Source organism: Camelus dromedarius, chromosome 8 (genome assembly GCF_036321535.1).
Source record: "Camelus dromedarius isolate mCamDro1 chromosome 8, mCamDro1.pat, whole genome shotgun sequence".
Classification (NCBI taxonomy): Eukaryota; Metazoa; Chordata; class Mammalia; order Artiodactyla; family Camelidae; genus Camelus; species Camelus dromedarius.
This window is the reverse complement of record NC_087443.1, coordinates 18,682,092-18,707,199: the sequence shown is the minus strand read 5'-3', so window position 1 is coordinate 18,707,199 and position 25,108 is coordinate 18,682,092. Positions and strand designations below refer to the sequence as shown.

Genomic DNA, 25,108 nt, shown 5'->3' with positions numbered 1-25,108 from the left:
CTTTTCCCCTGAGCCGGTGCTGCCCATCGCCTACCACACGTCACCCTGCCGCTGCTCTCAGGAAGAGCTGGGGAGCTGCCAGGGCTCCGAGCCTGAGAGGGGACTGCCAGCGCCTTGACTTCCCTTGACTTCCCTGGCTGGACCTGGAGCTGTGTCTGAAGGTCTTGGCTTCATTTTGTCATCATTGTCATTGATCAGGCCAGTCTTTTAAATTCTCATTGGTAGGTTGATGGATTTCACTCAGCCTGATACCAGCAATAAGTTAAGCTCTTTAAAATTGCTGACACTGTGCTTTGGTGATCATTCTGCATGTGGGCTGGTCCTGGACATCAATTGTGCACCTGTTCAGCTGGTGCCAGGGAGCCTCTATGGGGCTGTGGTGGCCCCATGAATCTTGCCCGTTTTCTCACTCTTATGGAGAAGGAACCAGGATAAGGTATTTTTTTGGTTTGTATTTATATAAAACAACATAAGTAGATTTTTAAAATTTCCTTGAAACTTCATGATCTCGTAAGAAGGGAGACTTGTTCTCTGCTTTGGGAGGCTTGTCGAGGCTTGGATGTTACCTGCTGAGAGTGTCTCATGATGTTTTTGGTGGGACTGGAGACGATGAAATGAGGGTGGGAACGTAGACAGAGGATGCTGGGACTCTTCCTGTTTCCCAAATAAACAGAGAGCAGGGCCTTGGGGCTTCCCCCGTCACGCAGGCCCGCCGGTCTGCTGCAAGCACAGACACGTGCATGAGTTCCCGGACACACCTGAGACAGGAACCTCACGGGGAAGGGATCACAGGCCCTGTCAAGTGTGTGGAGAGTCTGGCTGCCTCCTCGATGCAGGTTTTGTTCTGCTCTGAGGCTCTTCCCTCCTACACTGAGCCCTTCCCTCATCGTGGGCATATGATTCTGTGATCGTTAGCCGGGACCTCTCCCTCCTTTCACATGAATTAGTTGAAGTTCAGAACAAGACTGCGAGGCCATTTTGTCTTGATTTCAGTGTCCCATCTGAGACCTGCCTCCTCCCAGGACACTGACCCTGGGAGGGCCCCACCCTCCACATAAGACCCCACTTTCCTTTCACAGGGTTTGCCTTCCATTCAGAATAAAGGAAAAAAAAAATGCGTGGTTTCAAGATGCTCCTGTCCTTTGAAGATAACAGGGAGGGAGATAAGTAGGTATTGCCCCTGTCTTCTGGGTGAGCTGTCTTGTTCCTCATGTGGGGAGGGGACTTCCTTCTGTCCCTTAGTCTGAGCAGCTAAACTTGACCCAGCAACATAGAGGAAGGAGAGCTGACCTCATAGCAGCAAGAAGAGAAGGGCATGAATCTAGCCAGACATTCCTGTTGGTGACAGGAGAAAGTTGCTGACAGCTCCTACTTCTCCGCAGGACACCATGACCAGCCCGCGGCCTTCGTGACACTTTGCTGGCCTTGCCTACCGATGCCGAACAGAGCTGGTCACCCTCACAAATCAAAGAAAGGAGCAAGACGTTCAAGAAGGCTTCCTTCTCAGAATGGGGTTAGGACTGAATATCGGAGACCAGGCAGATAGTAGGAGCTGGGGACATTAATGTGGCTCTCCTCCTCGGCCTCCCTGCAGTGACAACAGGGAAGGTCCTGTGTGCTCATCTTGGGAGAACAGACAGAAGAGCCGTGTTTTCTGGACGAGTGGAGCCTGTGAGGACAGCCCGGGAGGAAGGCACAGGAGAAAGCAGAGGGGAGGGCCTCGTGCAGTGGGAATGAAACAGCATAATGTAGAGACCTACTCCCCCCCCCCCCCCAACAGACACACACAGTTTTGTTTTAGAATCGTGACCAAGTAGTGCAGGGTTATTTGGGGGATGTCATTTCTGTGTCTCCAAATAAACTTTAGATTCTTAAGAACTTTGACCAGCAGTGCTTTTGCAGGAAATGTACCCAGTGTTCACATGCACATTCACTTAGAAAATAAATGTGGATTCTTTGGTGACTCAGAAGATGTGCCCATTGAGTAATGTTGCATAACCTGAGCATTCCATGTGGCATGATAACATGTCACTTCTTGGGTCAAGCTTCTTTAGGTTGAGTTGGATTTAAAATGATGTTTCAGCCATATGTTGTGAACACCTCAGTCAGAGGGCCAGTTCTGTTTGGCTCTTCCCAGGCTGGTGCGTTTGCTGGAGAGGGGTGTTGGGGGAGTTGCCCTGGTTGCTGATGCAAGGCAGAGGTCCCACAGCTGCAGTGCCAGAATGAGGGTACGCCCCTGGGGGTGGCACTTAGCAAGCGTCAGGGCTAGGCCTCAGCCGGGGAATGGTGACCAGAGTGGGGCTCTCCAGAATCAAGGGCAGGGCTGAGGGCCACTTGAGTGGGCCTGGACAGGGTGGGGAGGTGATGTTGGCTTGCTCTTGATAACAGACTCACAGTACTGTCTTCACGTGGCCATGGCGGGTCACATGGAGCAGATACTCAGGCCAAGTGTCCTAAGGAGGGAAGAACACACGTGGTGCTGTGAGGGCCGTGGAAACTCAGGACTCAGTTTGGACAATGCCCAGTGAGGGCCCCACAGAGGCTGGAGCCGAGTTTTGCATCCTCACTGAGCTGCACTCCGTGTTCCTATTTCTCTCCTACTTCTCTTCCCACTGTGGGACTTCCTCCCCGCCCCGATCTTTCCTCTAATTTTGATTTATTCACGATCCCTCAGAGTGCCTGCTCTGTCTCATGACCTCTTGCTATACTTCCTTTTGAATTCACACATTTTTTTTTTATTATTTTCTTAATGCACAGTCCCAAGATGAGAACTCTTGGGCCATTCTGTGCTCAGCCCCCTCCTGGGCCGGGTTGAGTTGTGGATGGGTGGCCCTGTGCTCAGGTGGCCTCCGTTTTGTACAGAGAGCTCCTGCAGGGCAGTGAGCTCTCGTGGACCAGCCACCAGGTGGCGAGGGAGGAGGGGCTCTCACATTCTGCCAGCTTTGCCCAGGGATCTCCCAGGTACCAGGTCAAAGGGTACCAGGTCGGGGAAACAGTGTCGAGAGGGATGGTGCCTTGTGTTTCTTCTGCATTTCCGTATACCTTCTGCTGCTTGGTGTCTTGACTTACGTGTGAGCTAATTAAGTTCAGATGCTTAGAAAATAAATGACCACTAAGTCTACAGGAGGTTGTCTGTGCTGCTCCAGAATCTCAGATATTTTTTGGCTACACTTTTACCTTCACCTGAGAAAAGAGGAGTGCTCCTTGATTTGTTCCTACCTCAGCTCTTAGGGACCTAATACGTGCTATTCACTGAGCAGTGGGAAAAGGCAGACTCCTTGCAGTTTAGGAAGAGGTGGTGTTTGCGGTCCCTGGCTCTTCCTGAAAACTGACTGGAGGTGTGTTGTTGCAGGCTGGGGGTTCCTCGGTGGCGTCTGCTCCAGTGTCCGCCTTCTCTCGCACTTCTGTCACACCCTCCAATCAGGACATCTGCAGGTAACGGTCTGCTTCAGACACTACAACAGCTCATGTGCATCCCAGAAATAAGCCTTCATGTCTGTAGGTTCTTGATTCTCCGTATGCCTCTGCTCTAAACAGTCGACCCAGTCTTATGTGCTGTTTGCTCAACAAGTTACCACGCGAGTCTCACTTCTTCACTTTGATGTCTGTTCTCTTTTAAAACTGTTTTTACTCTCTGTGCTTTTATTCCACTGTTCTCTGCATGCAGTTCCAGTGCAGTGTTTTCTGAGTGTTGTCACCACAGTCCTGTGCAGTCTGCTGTTGTCTTGAAAGCTCCTCCGTGCCAGAGTCCTCAGACCCAAGGGCTCACTGTGACAGTTATCTGTCAAGACACAGTACAGGCGTCAAAGAGGAATTCCTATGGCTCAGATTGGGTCCAGGCCTCAAAGCCTGCTAAGAATACCAAAGCCAGAAGAACACTAAAGTTCTCAAAATCCCTAAATGATGTGGGTGAGAAGGCCCAGGACATTTGGGGAAGTTCTGACTATGTGGAGAGAACATGCTCTGAAGGGAAACTGATGCACCCCCAGGACCCCTGTGTCAGAATTAACAGGTTCCACCATCAAGAAAGAAGAACGCTGAATTGCAAACCTCTGGGCAGTTCCAAATATTCTTGCGTCTCATCCCTTTCGGCCAGTCGTTCTGCGGCCTCGGAGGTGGGAGCTGGCAAGGGGGACATAAACGTCCCGCTTGTGGAGGAGAAGGCGGATGGCGAGGCCATGTCCAGAAGCCGGCGACTGCTCCGGTGCCTGTTCTCACTGGCGCACGGCTCGAGCGCCGGCAGCCTGCAGCGGTTCCACGAGCTGGAGAGCCGCGCCGCTGCCCGGCACGCTGCCAAGTCCTCCAGCGGGCTGGCGGGGAGCGCCGGCTTCTGCTCCGACGACATGGGGGATGACGACGTCTTTGAGGACAGTGGCTCCCCAAAACTGAAGAGCAGGGTCCTGCGGGCGCCCCTCTGCTCAGTGGAGAAGGACAGCGACCTGGATTGTCCTTCCCCCCTCTCTGAAAAGTGCCCCCCTACTTCTCCCGTGTCCGCGTCAGGGGATGCCTGCAGGTTGGTTTGCCGAGAACCACTGTTCTGGCCATCTCTGCTCCCTACACCTCCATGGCCTCATCTTGCTTTAATATGTGAAGTTTCAGGAAAATGAATAGGCAGCTGTAGGCAATTATGGATTAATAGTTTTCTCCGGAAGAATAGAGTATCGATATCGTTGGGAAAACCAATTTTTATGACCTGGGCCCCAAGATAGTTTCACAGATGATAAAAGAGGAAGAAGCTACACATATTAAAGGCCAAGCTGACTCTTCTCAACTTAAAATAAGTAGCCTTTGCATAAAGAAATTGGAAGAAAGAAAATAGTTTCTCCAGTCCTCCAGCTTGATGGTCTAGATAGTAAGCACTGGCTGCCCCTCCCAGCCGCATTTTTACCCCTTGCAGCACGATGTGCCTGCGAAAGGGCTGTTCTTCAGCTCCTTCCTTCCTTTTTTTTTTTTTTTTTTTTTTTTTTAAACTTGGATGCAGCCACCTCTACCCAGGTCCTAACTCTACTTCCCACTTCTCTCTTCCTGGGTGGAGCGTCCTTGTCAGGCCTCCAAAATCTTTCAGAATTCACTTTTGTCACCACTCTTATGCCTTCCCTATTCTAACTTTCCCTCGAGCCTCCATCCCCCTCAGGGCCAGCTGTTACCATTTCTTTTAACAATTGGATCAGAAACCCCTCTCCCAGAAGCAAACAGCTGGCCGGCTGGCCTGGGCCAGAGCCCAGCTCCTTTCAGGCCAGGTGTCCCTTCCCGCTCTCCAGCTACTGGAAAGACCTTTCTGTTTCTCAAAAATCTGTTCAGTTCCTTGAGGTTAGTAGCTGCATCCTGTTGCATGTACCCTTAGGGATAATGAATGATTTAAAATTCTCACTTTTTGCTATGAGTGGTCCTAAAAAAAAAAAAAAGAAAGAAATGAAATTGCAGCACCTTACAATGGATTTTCAGATCCAGGAGAGGTTCTGTGGTTTCTCTGCTCACTCTCTGAGAAAGGACAGAAATCTGTAGTTGTAGTGTGTGAAGGTGAGCTCAATGATTGGAACCATCAAGCAAATTTCATCAGCTTTTCAAGTCCCTGGTATTTTTGAAAGGTAGAGTGCTGGTTTTGTTTTACACAGAAGTTTTACCTCTAATTATTTTAACATCGTAAGTTCTGAAACATGCTTCCGTGTTGCCTTAAATTTATCTTTTAGTGAAGTTCTTAAGTCTTACGAAAAATGACTGCTTTGTCATTCCTTATATCAGTTTTTCCTCTCTGAAGCCAAATGCCATGCAGACTTTCCGTGTTGGTGCGGTAAGCTAGAAATGTTTAGTTTGTAGTAATTGTTTTCATTTGTGTTTGTATGTTTCCGTGTTCTTAGTCATTTTGTGATGTTTGTTTCTGAAAGTTTTCCTCGGGGGGATCGACCTTCCACTGGAGCGTCGTCCTCCCTGTGGTGCGGCACCCCTGGGAATGACCAGCTGTCCTTCTACCGTAGGATCTGTCACTGTGAAGGGGATGACGAGAGCCCTTTGATCACCCCCTGCCACTGCACGGGGAGCCTCCACTTTGTGCACCAGGCCTGCCTGCAGCAGTGGATCAAGAGCTCTGACACGCGCTGCTGTGAGCTGTGCAAGTACGAATTCATCATGGAGACCAAGCTGAAGCCGCTGAGGAAAGTACGTGTGAGGACCCCCGCGGAGAGGCACGCCCGGGGCTGGGCGCCTTGGGCTGGGTGGAGCCCCAGTCAACTTGTGTCCATTTGTTTAAGCAGGAGCTGGTGTGGACATTCACGTTGCTGGTAGCGATCTCCAGGTCCCTCCTCTCAGGAAGAAGCTCTTTCTGACCATTCCTTCAGACTGTTTTCTTTCTCCTTAAAACTAAGACTCCTTGCTTGTCTGTCTGTGTCAGTCATTTGGCCCCTGACCACAGACTGTTCTGTGACATTGTTATCACTTTTAACTTGATATGTATGAACTGTTCACGCTTTGCCTCTCATTAGGACTGTACAGCGGAGCTTAGTCTCCTCTCTCCCCAGTGTAACGTAGTAAATTTAATTCTATATTGCTATAATAAGTATTTGCTAGATGGGAGGGCGGAGGCGGAAAGAAAGGAACCACAGGTGTTCTGTGAAACACAACTCTTGTCAGGCCTCATGTCCTTGCTTCCTCCGAGAGGACCCTCGTCCGGCACTCCCGCCTGGGCAGACATTGGCTGCTTAGTGCGTCTGTGTGCTCAGCTTATGGAGAGATTTTGTTTGAAAGAGTAAAAGACATGTTCTCCTCTCAAAACTGTAATACGTAAATCACAAGGAGCATCACAGAATCAGGTAACAGCACTTGGCAGTGCCAGTTAAATGCTAATTTCCGTGGCCATATCAGATGTTCAGAGGAGGGAGTATTCATGGCGGGTCGGAGCGCCGGGGAAGCAGCGTGGTGGTAGCATCGCAGAATGTTGGGGTGTTGGAGCAGTTCTTCAGGGATCATTAGGATTTGGGAGGGTGGGGTGAAGGAGCTTAGAGAGGTCAGATTGTCTCTGGAGAAAAGCACCCACCAAAAAGGAAGGGCGAGCATTTCAGGGGAGTGTGAAAGGCTTGAGCTGAGTGTGTCTTAGAAGATCAGGGGAGCATTTTAGGAGGGAAACCCGATGAAGATAATTACAAAAACACAGCAGAAATTAGTCTGGTCGTTCGAGAAGGCAGGCACAAGCTACTTAAAAAATCTTCTGCCCCATAATTTATTGGGTACCCACTCTGCTGGTCTCTCAAGTGAGTCTCTTGGCACTCATGGTTCATAGCTAATCCGTGAGGCTCTGCTTTCAGCTTATCGTGCATGGAACCCGCTGGACAGAGGCTGTGAATGGGGCTGGCAGAGGATGTGCAGTGTTTACCCTTGTTCTTTTTCTCTACCTTTATGTGTTTTCTTCTGATTCGGAAACCGGTAAATGAAAAAGAAAATCTGGCTATTTGGAGTAAATTAATGAGCTCCTAGAGGAGATGGGACTGGCACAGACTGCTTGTACCAGGAACTCTTAGCATCGATTTCACGGTGTTGCTGCCAAAGTAGCAGAGGACCAAAGAGTGAGCGCCTCCCGCCATCACCTTCACGACATAGTGTGACCCATCTGCTAGTGTGTTGTGGTGCCATCAGCCCCCTTCTTCCCTCACTCATGCCGGTCAAAGGCAGGGAAACCTAAAACGTGCCACCTGGGTCTTGGGCCAACATGCTGTTTTCATCAGGCCTGGAGCCATAGCCTCCTTTATCAAGCCATTTAAAGTCTCCTTGCAAGACTCTGCAGCCAAGGGGATTGCTGGTGGTGGTTCATAGCTCATCTTGATCCCAGCTTCTTTTCATTGCATAGCAAGTTGGCTGTCGACAGAATACCAGTGCCTGGTACCTGGTTGAAGCCAAGTGATTTAAAGAGAGCGACTCTGGGTGTTTGGGGGAGATTCATCTAGTTTGGGAAAGGGGGAGGGAGGAGAGAAGCCAGTCTTACCCATCACCAAAGCCCTCACCCCATCGTAGTGCTTTACGTCCGTGAGCCTGAGCCTCACGCTCTACCCATTCTATTTCCAGTGGGAGAAGTTACAGATGACAGCCAGCGAGCGCAGGAAGATCATGTGCTCAGTCACATTCCATGTCATCGCCATCACCTGTGTGGTCTGGTCCTTGTACGTGCTCATCGACCGCACCGCCGAGGAGATCAAGCAGGGGCAGGCAACAGGTATGCGCTCAGAGCAAAGGTGCGCCCGGCGCAGAGGCCCTGGCTGCCACACTGGGTTTTCAGACTGGGGTGTTAATCCAGATTGCTTTTCAAGTCAGACCTCAAATGTCTGGGCTGTTGGAGGGAGGCATCAATTATGAGGCACCATGCATCCTCTTTGGATGTTTCTTGGTGCTGTGGTAATAGTCCTTAAAACCTAGTCAGGGGAGATCAAGTCATGGAGCGAGAGGATCTCTACAAACCGCCCCCGGAAGAGCAGGGTAAAAGGGAGTGGACACTCACTCTCTTCCACTCCTCCAGCTAAGCAAGATCTGATGAGTTAAGAATCTCTGGGTTACGGGAAGTTCAGAAATTGTGTTTTATTTACTTCACATCTTAAATAAGATCTTCTCATAGGCTCATGGGCTTTTTTCCTTCCAGGAATCCTAGAGTGGCCCTTTTGGACTAAATTGGTGGTTGTGGCCATCGGCTTTACTGGTGGACTTCTTTTTATGTATGTTCAGTGCAAAGTGTACATACAATTATGGAAGAGACTCAAGGCTTATAACAGAGTAATCTATGTTCAGAACTGTCCAGAAACAAGCAAAAAGAATATCTTTGAAAAATCTGCACTAACAGAGCCCAACTTTGAGAATAAAGATGGACGTGGAACCTGTCATTCCGACACAAACTCTTCTTCTTGCACAGAACCTGAAGACACTGGAGCAGAGATCGTTCACGTCTGATTGTGTGGAGGGTGTAGTTTTCCTGGACACCCATGAACAGCTGAAGGAAATTGTTTACTGCCAATTGTGTACCTTTTCTTATGTCCTTTAATAGCAGAGACTGGGCAGGTCACTATTTTTAATGGCTTCTCTTTTTCTAAATCCTCCTTAGTGACTCTCCTGGAAAGCCCTCACGTGGGCTGTGCACGACGGGCTTCTGCCCCTGCCAGCGCGTCTGTGGGAAGGGAAGGTGGGAGACCCGTGACACCGTGGTGGCAGCTGGCCGGGTTCTGGCCTGTAGTCTTGAGTGGGATGAGAGAGTAAGATGGCAAACGTGCGGGAAGAGCAGGCGCAGGCGGAGCCTGAGCCCCGGCGCACCTCCTGCACCCCGCCCTGAGGAGAGGCCTCCCCTCACTCAGGAGGCTGCTGGCACCAGTTCTCCTGAGCAGCCCGGGCCGCGGTGCTCTGTGCGAGGTGGCGAGTGATTCACTAAGCAAACAGCACTTTACAAAAAGAGAATCTTTATTTTGTAATATGTGTGTCCCATGGGATTGACATTTAAAAGAATGTCTCATTTAGAAACATCCCCTTCACGACCCTGATTATCTCTTCACGTTATAATAGATCTGAAGCCCTTTTTGCCTTATATATTCTAAGAAATGTGACATCCACTCTGTGTCCATAACAGGGACTTGTGACTCCAAAGCAGGACAGCCAGGTCTGAGGGCTTTTTCATAATTTCATGGGATTGGATGCTCAGTGTCAATTTGAGCATAATTCCTATGGTTTCGAGCATGTCTTATGCCAAGTCTTCACTTCATAGGCCTACCCTGAACATTTCTTTTTTTGTCTGTCCTGAAGAAGGGTTCACGAGATCGAAAGTAAAGGAAAGGAAGTGAGTAATTAGAACAAAAGTGAATATTTAAAAACTATTCCTTTACAGACAAACTGCTCCAGTTTGCGCTGGCTTCACACTGAGAGAGTAAGTCTGGGCCGCGCGCGCTGTGGGAACTCCTGGGTGTCTGCCGCTCGTTCAGCCCCCACCCGGCAGACTCTGGCTCACTGCCCAGGGCAGAGAGGCAGACGGGCTGGCTCTGGGGTGAAGGCCAGGAGTGAGCAGCAAACTGCCATGGTCCACTGTGTCCCTGCCCCCAGCCACACCCCTGCCCATTTGTCGCCTTAACTGGACTGAACAGAGAGGATCCTTTAGGGGTCCCTGGCCTTGCTGTCGGTCTGTTCTGTTATCAGGGATTATCTGCTGGACCATTTTTCATAAAACCAAAATCACTACCATCAAATGGCCTTTGTCCCTTTAAAAAGTCAACTTAAAATTCTGTTTTTAAAAACCAACATGCCAGGCAAATAAGAGTCAACTGAAGGAAAATAAGCCGGAGGGTTTACAGTGTAACATGACTATGCCTGGGTACTTCCTCTCCTGGCAGCTCTGCAGATGCCTGGGGTGAGATGCCTGGGGGCCCTGCCCTCCATCCTCTGAGCTTTAGGTGTTTCATCCATCCTGTTAGGACATGAAGCAGACACAAGATGATTCCTTTGCCTTTCAGAGTGGAGGCCCCATCATTTGTTGTGAAAGCTGGGAGGAGGCTAAAGACTCTCTAGGCGCTGGGGCATGGCTCTCGTAGCAGGCTTTGTCCTCCTGTGGTTGACTCTGGCCGGGCAGGTCCAACCACAGTCGACCCTTGGAAGTAGGTCAGCCCGCCCTCTGTCTCCCAGGCCACATCCAGTTCGTGCCTGTGCTCCCTGTGCCCCAAAGTGCAATTACCCACACCCCTTCTCAGCCTGGGGACACCGAGGAGCTACAGACTGCCCACTCAGGAGAGCTGAATCCCTGGTCAGCCCTGCCTGTGCCCCTTAGGAACTGCCAGGGCAAGGCCCCTTGTCCCTGCCACCCTCTAACGGTGGGGGAGTGGTCAAGGGGAGACCTCTTCCCCCTGGTGGAACCCCTTATGCTGAATTTGAAAAGCACTGAGACTTCTGTAAAGAGGAAAGTGTGCTCAGGCGGGGATAGCCCCTGGCAGCCCTCCCCCTCGTTGTGGCTGGCGCCCCCTGAAGCCGAGGTGCCTTTATCACTGTGACTGTCGCATTGCTTCCATGCCCAACCACATTCTCCGTGAAGCCTTCTCACTTCTTTTCAGGAAGCACCTAACACCATCTCTTCACCTCCAGCCGAGCTCCTAAAAGCCTCTGCCTGTGGACAGTCTGTCCCGTGTCCTCCTTTTCTCTCCTGGGATGGCACACAGCTACCCCCTTGCCTCTCTTTTCTCACAGTTTCTGATGAGCACCTCTGACCCCGTGGTTCCAGTGCTAACCTCTACCCCTACAGGGACCAAGTGTCAAGCCCGGGCTGGGCTGGGCTGTGCTGCCACCTAGTGGGAGCTTCCAGGCATTCCTTCAGTCTAGGTCAGCTTGCCCTCTAGGTTCTTTTGGGGGGTTAGTTGTTCCGCATTTTCTCATTTTGCTCCTGGCTTTAGTGTGAAGATGGCATTTTGCTGAACCGTATAGAAATGAGATGAGCTTGCAGGCCTCTGAGCCAGGAGGGCTGGTATTTGTAGGCCAGGCAAGAGGGAGAGGAAGGCAGCCTCTGGTGTCACCAGCCATTGCTGATTTGGTCTCTGCTCTCCCCCAAATGGCAGTTCCACTCAAGATCTTTTGTGCCTGAGTTTATTTTTAAGATTTTCCTGAAAACTGTAAAATGTCTCTTCCTACTCCAGGCCCCCTAATGTCTCTTCCTTTTTGGCCTCAGTCACTCTTTTCCATCTCACGGGTCCAGTTCCCAAACCTGCAGATGTGCCCTGCCTGGCCACAGACATACGGGCCCCAGGCACTGGGCCGGTTTGGAGCCTGAGGTCATGCCTGCATGGGCTGGAGCTGCTTCAGCTGCCTGGCGGTCGCTGCAGAGCCGGAGAAGGACTGGGCACGGCAGGGTAAAGATCCATGATGCTGTGGGTTTGGCTTAATGCAGATACACTTTGAAGATACTTTCCCTCTTGGATCTGATGTGAAATATGCAGCTTACATCTCTAGCCCAAGCAAAGACCGAAAGGTAGGGACATAAAAGTGTTTGTCTTTATTCTGGAAGTAATTAAATTGTGTGACTCATCACCTATTTAGATGCAATGTTTATAGAACATTGATTGTTAATAAAGACCAAATTTACACTGGCATGTGTGGTGTAGTTTCTAAAAGGCACTTCACACTTGAAGTTTTTCTTAACTTAGAAAATTTCTGGTTATCTGAGTGTCTAGTTTTGTATCCTTTCGTGTATGTTCACTGTTTCTCAGTATTACTGCTTGAATAATTCTGTTTCGGGGGTGGTTTGTGCTGTCTGTACACGGGAGTGTCTAACTGCAGCAATAAAGCATTTCTTTAAAAAGGAGTTTTGCCAAGAAAGTTGTTTTCCTGGAAGGAGGCTGGGAACGTTGGCAGGCCCTCCAGCAGTCTGATCCCCTTTCCGGGTTTCTCTGGCTTGCTCCTCAGGGGAGAAGAGCCTGTAGCCCCGGCCTGTCCCTGTAACGGAGGATGGATCCCCAGACCCTGGCGGCCAGTGGGGAGGCGTGGGTTCTGGAGGGTGTGAAAACTGAAGTCGTTCCCACAGGTGTGCTTGTTTCAAACATCCAGGCTCTACTTGGGCTCTCTGCCCTGAGAGAAGCCAGACTCCAGTTCGGGGGCTGCAGGCAGCATGGCCGTTGCAGCAGCCCACTGCTTAACTAGCCTCATCTGTGGAAACATTTCTTGAAACACAGCCCAGCTGAGTGAGGGACCCAGGAAGGGCTGGCAGGATGGCTGGCGAGAGCTGAGCCTGGCTGCGGCTCCCGGCTCCCAGCGGGGCTTCCCTGAGTGATGGCAGTGCTCTTGATCCAGTTTCAGGACTGCAAACCACTCACAAGGCTGTGAGTGCTGATGGTGGGTCCCTGGCTTTAGCTGCATGCACGAGGCGAAAGGAGGTGGTTGAGATGGCCCAACGTACTGGGGGAGCCAGGAGAATGCGTCTACCCGTCCACCGGTTCAGGCACCGCAGGAGGCTGCTGGGAGGCTGGGGAGCCTGAGCAGGAGGGTGCGCTGCCAAGTGTCCTTGCCTGCCTTGGAAGGAGAGGTCCCCGGAACTGAGTGGAGCTGTGGAGGCTCCTAGAGGACGAGGAGGTGACGACAGAGCAGCTGAATCTGCTAAGGTGTGTGCTTTGGGAGGGAGGGGAGGAAGGTGTGGGAGGAAAGCCAGGAGGCCCCAGGGCTCACCTGAGTCCAATTGTGGATTGGGGGAGTGGTGAGGGGCGCGGAGCTGACAGAGGAAACTTCTTCTGTAGGAGTGTGAAGTTGGGGCGCTAAGAGGAGCCTCTTTGCTTTGAGGACCCGGTGAACTTAATGAGCTTGGCTGAAAGGACACCAAGTAGGGTCTTTTTGCAGGTAGGCTTGGGACAGTGCCACGCCAAGGCCTTTCAAAGTGCCTTTTAACACCAGCCACAAAGTGACGAGTAGAGCTGCCACTAGGGGGCACTCTGAATCCACCAGGTCAGGGCTGGTCTTTTGTCTTGTCAATACACTCATGGGCGTGCAGCCCTGCCGGTTCACTGACATGTGTTCAGCTTGTTTCCTGCTACCATGGCAAAGGTGAAAAGCTGGGACCACTCGTATGGCCTGCAAAGACTACCGTCTTTATTTACGGCCCTTTATAGAAAAAGTTTGCCAACCCTCCATCTGTAAATGGTGCCCCTAGAGTTGTGCACAGCCCACGTGGCATCAGAGGCTTGGATGAATCCTTCTCTTTTATCTTACTGATGTTTTACTGTGCTTTTATTAGATAAATGAGATCAAACCTTTTGTTTACTTCCCATTTCTGTGAATTCTGTGAATTTCCATGTCTTGGCCATTTCTGTAGGACTCTTTTTTTTTTTAGTATCTTTGGATGGAATCATTGGTACTTTTTATGATGTAAAAACATTAACTCTCTAGTTTTATATAAATGGCAAATAAGTGCAGTTTATGAGCTTTTTTAACATTTTATTATGAAAATTTTAAATATAAAAGTTTAACTGTATAGGGAGAATACATACACCCTGGATTCTATAATTACCATGTTGCTACATCTGCTTTACCATGTATCTCCATCTATTCATCACTCTGTCCATCAACTTATTTTTTTATTCATGAATTTCAGAGTACATTGTAGCCGAATACTTTACCTCAGCCACTTCAATCTGCATAGTGTTAACCTGGAATTCAGTATTTGTTTATGGTTCTTTTTGTTCTTAGGTAAAATGTACACAGCGTGAAACACATCAATCTTAAGTATACCATGTGATGAGTTTTGGCAAGTGTATCCATCAGTGTAATCCAAACCCCTTTCAGAACGTAGAGTATCATAATTCTGTAAGTCTGATGCCTCTTTCCAATCCATGCTTGTCTCCATACTCCCCAAAGCAGACATTGCTCTGATTTTTTTGGTTTTAGCTTGTCCTAGAACTTAATTTTAAGGGAGCCATACATACAGTATACACTCTTTTGTATAAGGAGTCTTTCAGTCAGCACAGTGTTTTTGAGTTTCATCTATGCTAATTGTATCAGTTAGCTCATTGTTTAATTGTTGAGTAATATTCCATTGTACGAATATACCAGTGTCTTCATCCATTTTCTTATTGCTGGATAAGGCTGTTTCCAGTGTTTAGCCATTATGACCAGAACTGCTAAGAACATTTTTGTACAAATGTTTCTGTGGACGTATGTTTTCATTTCTTTTGGGTAGGTGCCAAGGAATGAAATACTGGTTCAGATAGAGTAGGGATACGTTTAGTTTTTTAAGAAACTAAACAGACATTTTTCCAAAGCAGGTGTACCATTTTACATCCCCACCAACAACATGTGAGGGTTCCAGTTACTTCAAATCCTTGCCAGCATTTGGTGTTGTCAGTCACCAACATAAAATACAAGAATTTCAGCCATTCCCAGAGATGTCTGTTTTTTTCATTGTAGTTTTAATTTGCATTTTCCTAATGACTAATGATGTTGAGCATCTTTTTATGTGCATTGGTCATGTGTTTATTTGCCATTCACAAATCCTCTATTTCTTTATATCAGTGGCCAGTACACATCCTACTGGCCAAATCCAGCCCATGGACTATTTTTGTAAGAACTTTGAGCTAGAAATGTGTTTTACATTTTAAAAGATTCTTTTAAAAAATGCAACAGATTGTATGTAGCATCCCAGATCTAAAATATTTTACAGAAAAAATTTGCTGACCCTGCTGTGTATTTAAAGTTGTATCTTGTATATAACATATTGTTGGGTATTGATTTTTTAAAATCTATTCTGATATCTCTCCCTTTTAATTGGAGTTTTTAGTTCAGTAATATTTAATGTAATTATCAATATGGTTGATTCTGTGTCTACCTGTATATTGTTTGTTTTCTATTTGTCCCATCTATTTTTTGTTTCTCTTGTCCTCTTTTCATGCTTCCTTTTCAGTTATTTATATATTTTTAGAATCCCATTTTATGTCATCTATTGGGTTTTAGCTATATACTTCTTTATTTTTAGTAGTTGCTCTAGAGATTATGATCTATGTACTTAATTTTTCACAAATTACTCAAATTAATATTGTACCACTTGAGGTAAGAGGTAAGAACCATGTGACTGAAAAAGTCCATTTAATACCCATTGTGTTTTATGCTACCTTCATATATATTATGCTTACATGTGTTACAAATGCCACATGATGATGTTACAATATTTGCCTTAAATAGTCATATATATTTTAATGGAATTAATTTAAATTTAATTTATCTCTTACCAAATATTTACTGTTTCTGATACTCTTCCATCTTTCCTGGGGACCTGACTTTCCATCTAGTGTCTTTCTCTTCAGCTTGAAGAATTTCCTTTAGCAGTTCTTGTACTATAGATCTGTTGGTGATGGATTTTCTTAGTCTCGTTTTACCTAAAATTTTCTTAATTTTGTTTTCATACTTGAAGGATATTGTTGCAGGTAACAGAATTGTGTTGGTACTTGTTTTCTTTCAATATTTTAAAATGTAGTTCCATTGTCTTTTGGCATGTACAGTTTGTGATGAAAACTCGTATGTAATTCAAATCATTCCATTGTATGTGTGTGTCATGGCTTTCAGATTTTCTCCTTAAACTCTTTTTTTTAAGTATAAGCATCTTTTTTTTTATTGAAGTATAGTCAGTTACAATGTCACTTTCTGGTGTAAAGCATAATATCCCAGTCATGAATATATATGCATATATTCATTTTCATATCCTTTTTTATTAAAGGGTATTATGAGATACTGAATATAGTTCCTTGTGATATACAGAATAAATTTGTTTTTTATCTATTTTTATATATAGTGGTTAACATTTGCAAATCTCAAACTCCCAAATTTATCCCTTCCTACCCCCTTTCCCTTGGTAACCATAAGATTATTTACTATGTCTGCGAGTCTGTTCCTGTTCTGTAGATGAGTTCATTAGTGTCCTCTTTATTCTTTCTTTCTTTTTTTTTTTTTTTTTTTTTTTAGATTCCACATATGAGTGATAAAATACGGCATTTTTCTTTCTCTTTCTGGCTTACTTCACTTAGAATGACAACCACCAGGTCCATCCATATTGCTGCAAATGGCATTATTTTATTCTTTTTTATGGCTGAGTAGCATTCCATTGTATAAATATACCACAACTTCTTTATCCAGTCATCTGTCAGTGGACATTTAGGTTGTTTCTATGTCTTGGCTATTGTATATAGTGCTGCTATAAATATTAGGGTGTGGATATCTTTTTGAATTAGAATTCCCTGCAGATATATGCCCAGAAGTAGGATTGCTGGATCATACGGTAAGTCTATTTTTAGTTTTTTTGAGGAATCTCCATACCGTTTTCCATAATGGCTGCACCAAACTACATTCTCACCAACAATGTAGGAGGGTTCCCCTTTCTCCACACCCCTCTCCAGCATTTATTGTTTGTGGGCATTTTAATGATGGCCATTCTGAATGGTGTGAGGTGATACCTCACTGTAGTTTTGATTTGCATTTCTCTAATAATTAGCAATACTGAGCATTTTTCATGTGCCTATTGGTCATTTTTAAGTCTTCATTGGAGAATTGGTCATTTAGGTCTTCTGCCCATTTTTGAATTGGGTTTTGTTGTTGTTATTAAGTTGTAAGAGCTGTTTATATATTCTGGAAATTAAACCTTTGTCAGTTTCATCATTTGCAAATATTTTCTCCCATTCTGTAGGTTGTCTTTTTGTTTATGGTTTCCTTTGCTTTGCAAAAAGGATGTGAGTTTAATTAGGTCTCATATGTTAATTTTTGCTTTTATTTCCATTGCCTGGGTAGACTGCCCTAGGAGAACATTGCTAAGATTTATGTCAGAGAATGTTTTGCCTTTATTTTCTTCTAGGAGATTTATCGTGTCTTGTCTTATGTTTAAGTCTTTAAGCCATTTTGAGTTAATTTTTGTGCATGGTGTAAGGGAGTGTTCTAACTTCATTGATTTATGTGCTGCTGTCCAGTTTTCCCAACACCACTTTTTGAATAGACTAATTCTCCATTGTATATTCTTACCTCCTTTGTCAAAGATTAATTGACTATATGTGGGTTTATTTCTGGGCTCTCTATTCTGTCCCATGGATCCATATGTCTGTTTTTCTACCAATATCATACTGCTTTGATGACTGTGAGCTCTCTGTAGTATTGTCTGAAGACTGGGAGGGTTATTCCTCTAGCTTTGTTCTTTTCTTCAGTATTGCTTTGGCAATTCTGGGTCTTTTTGATTCCATATAAATTTTAGGATTATTTGTTCTAGTTCTGAGAAAACTACTATAGGTAATTTGATAGGGATCACATTAAATCTGTAGATTGCCTTGGGCAGTATGGCCATTTTAACAATACTGATTCTCCAATCCAAGAGCATTGGATATCTTTCCATTTCTTTAACTCATCTTTAATTTCCTTAATCAGTGTTTTGTAGTTTTCCATATATAAGTCTTTCACCTCCTTGCTCAGATTTATCCCTAAGTATTTTATTGTTTTAGATGTGATTTTAAAAGAGATTGTTGCTTTACTTTTTTTTTTCTGATATTTCATTGTTAGTTTAAAGAAATGCAACTGATTTCTATCTGTTAATCTTGTGTCCTGCTACCTGAATTCTTTTATCAGCTCTAGTAGTTTTTGTGTGGAGTTTTCTATATATAGTATCATGTCATCCACATATAGTGAAATTTTACCTCTCTGTTTCCAATTTGAATCCTTTCAATTTCTTTCTTGCCTGATTGCTGTGGCTAGGACTTCCAAGACTATGTTGAATAGAAGTGGTAAGAGTGGGCATCCTTGCCTTTTTCCAGATTTTTCCTGGGAAGGCTTTTAGTTTTTCCCTGTTGAGTATTATGCTGGCTGTGGATATGTCATAAATAGCTTTTATTATGTTGAGATATGTTCTTTCTATACTAACTTTGGTAAGAGTTTTTTTTTATTATAAAAAGGTGTTTAATTTTAATTAATCAAATGCTTTTTCTGCATGTATTGAGAGGATCACGCGATTTTTGTCCTTTCTTTTCTGGATGTGGTGTATGACATTGATCAATTTGCGTATGTCGAAACCATCCTTGTGTCCCTGGGATGAACCAACTTGATCATAGTGTACTGTCTTTTTTATGTGTTGTTGGATTCTGTTTGTTAGTATTTTGAGGATTTTTGCATCTATGTTCATTCAATGATATTGGCCTGTAATTTTCATTTTTGGTAGTGTCTTTGTCTGGTTTTGGTATCAGGGTGATGGTGGCATCATAGAATTAGTTTGAGAGTATCTCCTCCTCTTCAATCTTTGGAATAGTGTGAGAAGGATTGGTATAAGTTTTTCTTTATATGTTTGATAGAATTCCCCAGTGATGCCATCTGATCCTGGACTTTTGTTTGTAGGGAGATTTTTTTATTGCTGATTCTATTTCACTTTTAGTGATTGGTCTATTCAAGTGATCTATTTCTTCTTGATTCAGTCTTGGTGTATGTTTCCAGAAATGTGTCCATTTCTTCTAGGTTGTCCAAATTATTTCCATACAGTTGTTCATAGTAGTCTCATTTTTTTTTTAATATTTCTGTGGCATTGGTTGTAATTTCTCTATTTTTCCTTTCTTATTTTCTTTGTGTTTTCTCTCTTTTCTTCTTGGTGAGCCTAGACAGAAGTTTGTCAATTTTGTTTACTCTTTAAAAAAAACAGTTCTTGGTTTGATTGACTTTTTTAAAATCTCTATTTCATTTATTTTCTCCCTGACCTTTATTATTTCCTTCCTTATGCTGACTTTAGGTTTTATTTGTTCTTCTTTTTCTAATTCTTTTAGCTGGTAGGTTTAGGTTGTTTATTGGAGATTTTTCTTAATATTTGAGGAGGGCCTGTATCACTGTGAACATCCCTCTTAGGACTGCTTTTGCTGCACCTGTAGATTTTGTGTAGTTGTGTTTTCATTGTCCTTTGTCTCAAAGTATTTTTTAATTTCTTTTTTGATTTCATTGTTGACACATTGGTCTTTTAGTAGCATGTTGTTTAGTCTCCATGCTGTCATTTTTTTCTCATTTGTTTTCTGTGGTTGATTTCTCATTTCATGGCATTGTAGTCAGAAAAGATACTTAAAATAATTTCTGTCATCTTAAATTTGTTTATGCCTGAGTATATGATCTTTTATGCCTGAGTATATGATCTATCCTGGAGAATGTTCCATGTGCACTTGAAAAGAATATATATTCTGTTTTGGGGGGATGTAATGTCCTAAAAATATCAACCAAGTTGAACTGTTTTATTGTGTCATTTAGTATCTCTATGGCCTTACTGATTTTCTGTCTGGAAGATCTGCCCAATGATGTTAATGGGGTGTTAAAATCTCCAACTATGATTGTGTTCCCATCAATTTCTCCCTTTATACCTATTAGTATTTGCTTTATATGTTTAGGTACTCCTATAAGGGATGTATATATGTTAGTGAGTGTAATATCTTCATCTTATATTGCTCCTTTAATCAGTATACTGTGTTCTTCTTTATCTTTCTTTATGGCCTTTATTTTAAAGTCTATTTTGTCTGATATGAGATTGCTGCTCCCACTTTCTTGTCATTTCTATTTGCATGAAATATCTTTTTCCATCTTCTCACTTCCAATCTATGTGTATCCTTCACCCTAAAATGGGTCTCTCGTATGCAGCATATTGTAGGTTCTTGTTTTATTATCCAGTCTGCCACGCTGTCTCTTTTGATTGGAGCATTTAGTCCATTGATATTTATGGTAATTATTGATAGATGTGTGTTTACTGCCATATTGAGCTTAGTTTTCCAGTTGATTTGGTATTTCCTCTTTGTTCCTTTTTCTTTTTGTGGTTTGATAATTTTCTTTTGTATTAGCTTTGTTTCTTTTTGTGATTTTTGTATGCTTTTGATTTGTAGTTACCCTATTTTTAATTATATTAACCCATTACTATATCTGTTGTCTTTAAACTGATAGTCGTATAAGCTCAAACACATCCTAAAAAGAATGAAAAAGGAAAAATAATCTGTATTTTCTTGCTCCCCTCTCTCACCTTTAATGATTTTGATGTCCTATTTTACATCTTCATATTTATTCTATTGCAACTTATCTTTATCTCATTATTGCATTATCCAATTACGATTTTCTCCTTTCTAGAGTGTCCTGCTTCTTTTCTATTTAGAGTATACCTTTCAATATTTCTGTTAGCGTAGGTTTAGTTTAGTATTGCTGAATTCTTTTAGTTTTTGCTTGTCTGTGAAATTCTTTCTCTCTCCTTCTATTCTAAAGGATAGATTGCTGGATAGAGTATCCTAGGTTGCAGTTTTTTCTCATTTATGTCTTTCAATACATCTTGCCACTCCCTTCTGGCCTCCAATGTTTGTGTTGAGAAATCAGCTGAAAGTCTTATGGGAGTTCACTTATAACTAACTCTTTGTTTTTCTCTTGCTGCCTTTAGAATCATTTATTTATCTTTAACTTTGGTCATCTTAATTATATGTCTTGGTGTAGGTCTATTTAGGTTCTTCTTGTTTGAGACCCTCTGTGCTTTCTGTACTTGGATATCTGATTCCTTCTTTAGGTTTGGGAAGTTTTCAGTCATGATTTCTTCAAATGCCTTTTCAATCTCCTTTGCTTTCTTCTCCTTCTAGGACCCCAATTATGCATAGATTGGCATGCTTTACATTATCCCATAGGTCCCTTATATTGCTCTCATTAGTTTTCACCTGCTTTTCTGTCTGTTGTTCTGATTGGGTGATTTCTGTTATCCTGTCTTCTAAGTGATTTATTTGTTCCTCTGCATTATCTAGTCTGCTTTTGACTGCCTTTAGTTTGGCTCTTATCTCAGCCATTGAGTTTTCTGTTTTTAATTGGCTCCTCTTCGTAGTTCCTATTTCCTTTTTATAGTATTCTGCATTTTTATTCATAGTCTCTCTTATTTCCTTTAGTGCTTTTATCATCCCCTTTTTGAACTCATGATCTAGTAGACTGGCGAGGTCTATTTCATTGATTGTTCTTTCAGGGGACTTCTCTTGTTCTTTTAATTGGGAGTGGTTCCTCTGCTTCTTCATTTTACTTATATCTCTCTGGCTCTATGGATTAAGGATTATCAGTCATCTACTGTGGTCTTGAAGGTCTGTTTTTTTTTTTAATTATTTAAAGAGGAAGTGTTCCTGTGTGCCTCTAGTAATTTTATTGCAAGGTCTGTTTCTTAGTATGGATGGTTGCCTCATCTTTTTTCTGTGTGTGTTGGCTGTTACCCCTTTGAGGGTGTGGCTGGTGTTGTGGTGATCAGGGCCTGCCCTGGTTGTTGAGTGCGGCCTCCTTTTTGTTCTGTGGTTGTCACAGCGCTGCCAGGGGCCAGGTCTATTCCCCTTTTTCTGGAGTGGAGGCTTCCGGACCCATTTCTGAGCCAGTGGTCTGTGGTAGCCAGGGTTAGAGTGCTTCAAGTACTCTTTGTTGACACTGCCCTTGTTCTTGCTTCAGCTGTGGGAATGTCAGTACTCTGCTCTGGTGTCCCCCAGGTCCTGTGTCCTCAGAGGTACCAGTGCAGATCTGCTGACATCAGGCACTAGGGTCCTGATCATGCAGTGACACACCTGAATCCACGATGCGCTACCAGGTAAGCACCATCCCCAGCACCATGCCTTGTGAGGTATGCAGGTCCTCTGAAAATGCTGCTCCTGCAACTCGCCCCACCGTGTGTGAGAACTCTGCTCCTTGCTTGTTTGTCTTAGAGGTGAGGGTCCACAAAGGCACCCACAGAGTAAATCAGTCCCCTCTGCCTCGGGCTGTAAATAAATCTCAGTCCTGCCTATGAAGTTGCAGATCCCCTGGGCACAGATTCAGGTCTCAGCCCCACCTGTGCCTGGGAGCCCTGTACCTGTGAATATTTTGGCTATAACTGAGCTCCACCTCTCTTTACATGAGAACATGCCAGCAATGGTGCCGTGGGCCTGCGGAGGCAGAGGTTACAGCCCAGCTGCATCACACCCCTCCCCTCAACGCGCACCAGCACTGTTGCTTTATTTATAGGGGACCCAGACTACTCTGTTCTGTAGACACTCCCGGCCACAGTGCACAGCACACTCCAGCCCCCTGAAGCTGCCCCTGCAGTCAGCCCCAGCCCTCCACCTGGCCAGGCTAGCCAGTCCTGGCCACCCCCGCTGGCTTGTGTCTAGGGCTAGGATTGCAAGAACCCTTTGTGCCAATTTCTCTCAGTTCTGTTGTCCAAGTGGCTGCTGTGGACTTCTCCAAGCCTCGGAGGTTCCCCCTCCAACCCCACTGACCTCTCCATTGGAGGGGGGCATCCCAGGGTAAAAGCGCTATTACTCCTTTGCCGCTCCCTCCCCATAGGACAGGTCCTGTGCTAATTTCCTTTTTCTTCCTTTTTCCTCCTACCAGATTTTGTGAGGAATCTTGTCTTTTGAAGTAGGCAATGTTCTGTCAAAGTTCAGCAGGTGTTCTGAGCAAATGGGTGGGTCCATGAATGTCTCTCTTGGTGTATTCATGGAAGAGGGTGAGCTAAGAGTGTCTTTCTACTCTGCTGTCTTGGCATACCCACCACCCCTATCCTTAAACTCGTTAGCTTTGGTTTTGAGGAGTTTGACTTAGAAATATAGCTTTATTTGTATTTATTCTGCCTGGATTTGACTGAGCTTCTTGAAGCTATAAATTTATGTCTTTCACCAAAATTTGGGGAGTTTCTGGCCTTCATTTTTTCAAATATTTGTTCTGCCCCATTCTCTTTTAGCCCCCCTCTCCTCCTGGGGCTCAAATTACATGTATACTAAACCTTTTGGTATCGTCTCATAGGTCTCTGAGGCTCTGTTCATATAAAAAGGAACTTCATTTCTATTGATCTGTCTTCAAGTTCAGTATCTCTTCGCTCTGTCATCTCTGTTCCACTATTCGGCCCATTCCTTTCTTTTTCAAAGATATTTTTTGGTTCTAGAATTCTCACTTGGTGGTGGTAGTGGTGGTGGTGATTTGTGCTGCTGCTGGCCTTCCTCCTCCTCCTTCCACGTATAGTTCCCTGCTGAGGTTTCCCTTCCTTTTATCAATTGGTAGCATCCTTCCTTTAACTCATTAAGCACAGGTATAAAATCTTCTTTAAAATCATTGTCTACTAATTCCAGCATCTGGGTCATCTTGTGATTAGTTGGTTGTCTTTTCCCTTGAGACTAAGTCCCATTTTCCTAATGTTTTGTACATTGAGTAATTTTGAATTATGTCCTGGCTGTTGTGAATGTTACTTGCAGATTCTGAGTTGTATTCCTCTGAATAGTGTTGATTTTTTTTTTTAAAGCAAGCAGTTAACTTGGTTAAACGTAAACCAAAAACTGTCTGAAAGATCAAATTTCAGTTTGCTTTATCCTCAATTGAGCTGTTTCAAGCTGGCCCTGAGCTTGTGTGGCTTAGGGCTCAGCCTGACATTGGCCCAGAGTTTATGTCGAAAATTGGTGCTTTCTCTCTCCTGTGGCAGCAATAGATCTGTGCTACTTGGATATCTGGCTGCACAGGACATCACTGACTCCAGCTTTGGATTTGCTGTGATGTTCATGCCAAGACCATTTTTGTCATCCCTGCCTGTTGCAAGATTTCTGTAACGGGAAGCTTTTGTTTAAGGACTGCATCAGCTGGAGTGAGACTTTCTTAAAGGTGCACTGCAGTCTGAAGCTCTTTCTGCCCAGTCTTTCCACAGGCATCAGACCCGTGTCATCTCCCCTGCCTGCTTCTTTTCATTCCTGCTTCCTCCTCCTCACTCACATGGCCTGGTGGCATCTAAAAAGGTTGGTATGTCGTCCCTCGCAGGGACAGGGAGCTGAGTAAGTGCATCTACCATGACCATATGTCACCAAGGCCATTCGCAAGTCTGGGGCAGTAAGACTGGACCTCAGTCACACTGGTACCCATCCCAATGGTCAAGTTTCCTCAGAGGGACTTGTGGTTCCAGGAGTGCATACTCACCTCGCCCATCCCATGCTGGCCCTGGTAGGAGACTTTTACGTGGGTATGGACCTGCCAGCCTCCCCCATCAGTATACACCCCCCTGAAACCCTGCAGACCCTGCCAGCCCAATGCTGCAGCCAAGGGCTGGAGCTGGTGGGTTGGGAATGTGTTTAGGACACAGTGGATCACCAGCCCCAAGCTCAGGGCTGGCTCTGCTTCTTGGGCCTGAGGAAAGAAAATGCATTTTTAAAAAAGTCATGTTGGGTCCTTTGTCAGTGGAGAAAACAGCCCCCAGCTCCCACGACAATTACTGGAATCTGTCGGCGAGGTACCCGGCCAGGAGGAAAATGCGGGAGCAGCGGGGCTGGTGCCTTATGCCAGCCTGAGGCCACCACCAGGGCACAGGAGTGAGTGAGGTGGGTTCCCTGTCCTCCAGGGGCTCCAGTTCCAGGGCAGAGCCCACACGGGAGGGCAAGAGAGGTTTGGACAAAGCCCTGGGGGAGAGACAAGCTCCGAGTAATCAAGGATGTCTCCCCAGAGGGGGTGACATTTGGGATGTGTTTTGAAGAAAGAGCAGGAGCTTTCTGGGCCAAAAAGGGGGGAAAAGCACCTTTTATCCAGACTAGGAGTGGTGGGAGGCTTTTTTCTAGATGCAATCACAAGGGTTATGGCCTTTCTGTGCAGAGCAGGGATGTGAGCTGTTTAGGGTGATTGGAATGTAAGTGGGTGG

General features: G+C 45.1%; 1 protein-coding gene across 5 annotated transcripts in view; it reads left to right on the top strand.

The window, feature by feature from the left end:
- MARCHF8 (membrane associated ring-CH-type finger 8) overlaps positions 1-12,298 on the top strand; it is a 129,039-nt gene extending 116,741 nt beyond the window's left edge. For 2 of the 5 annotated variants that reach the window (XM_064487933.1, XM_031460942.2), the window contains exons 4-8: positions 3,353-3,435; positions 3,668-4,513; positions 5,976-6,156; positions 8,053-8,200; positions 8,621-12,298. In XM_064487933.1, coding sequence (XP_064344003.1) covers positions 3,353-3,435; positions 3,668-4,513; positions 5,976-6,156; positions 8,053-8,200; positions 8,621-8,925 — 1,563 coding nt within the window. In that variant the 3' untranslated portion in view covers positions 8,926-12,298. Of the gene's footprint in view, positions 1-1,079; positions 1,168-1,382; positions 1,514-3,352; positions 3,436-3,667; positions 4,514-5,975; positions 6,157-8,052; positions 8,201-8,620 lie in introns of all 5 variants that reach the window. The other 3 variants (XM_064487932.1, XM_031460944.2, XM_010985293.3) reach the window with 3 other exon arrangements.
- Positions 12,299-25,108: the final 12,810 nt, after the last annotated feature.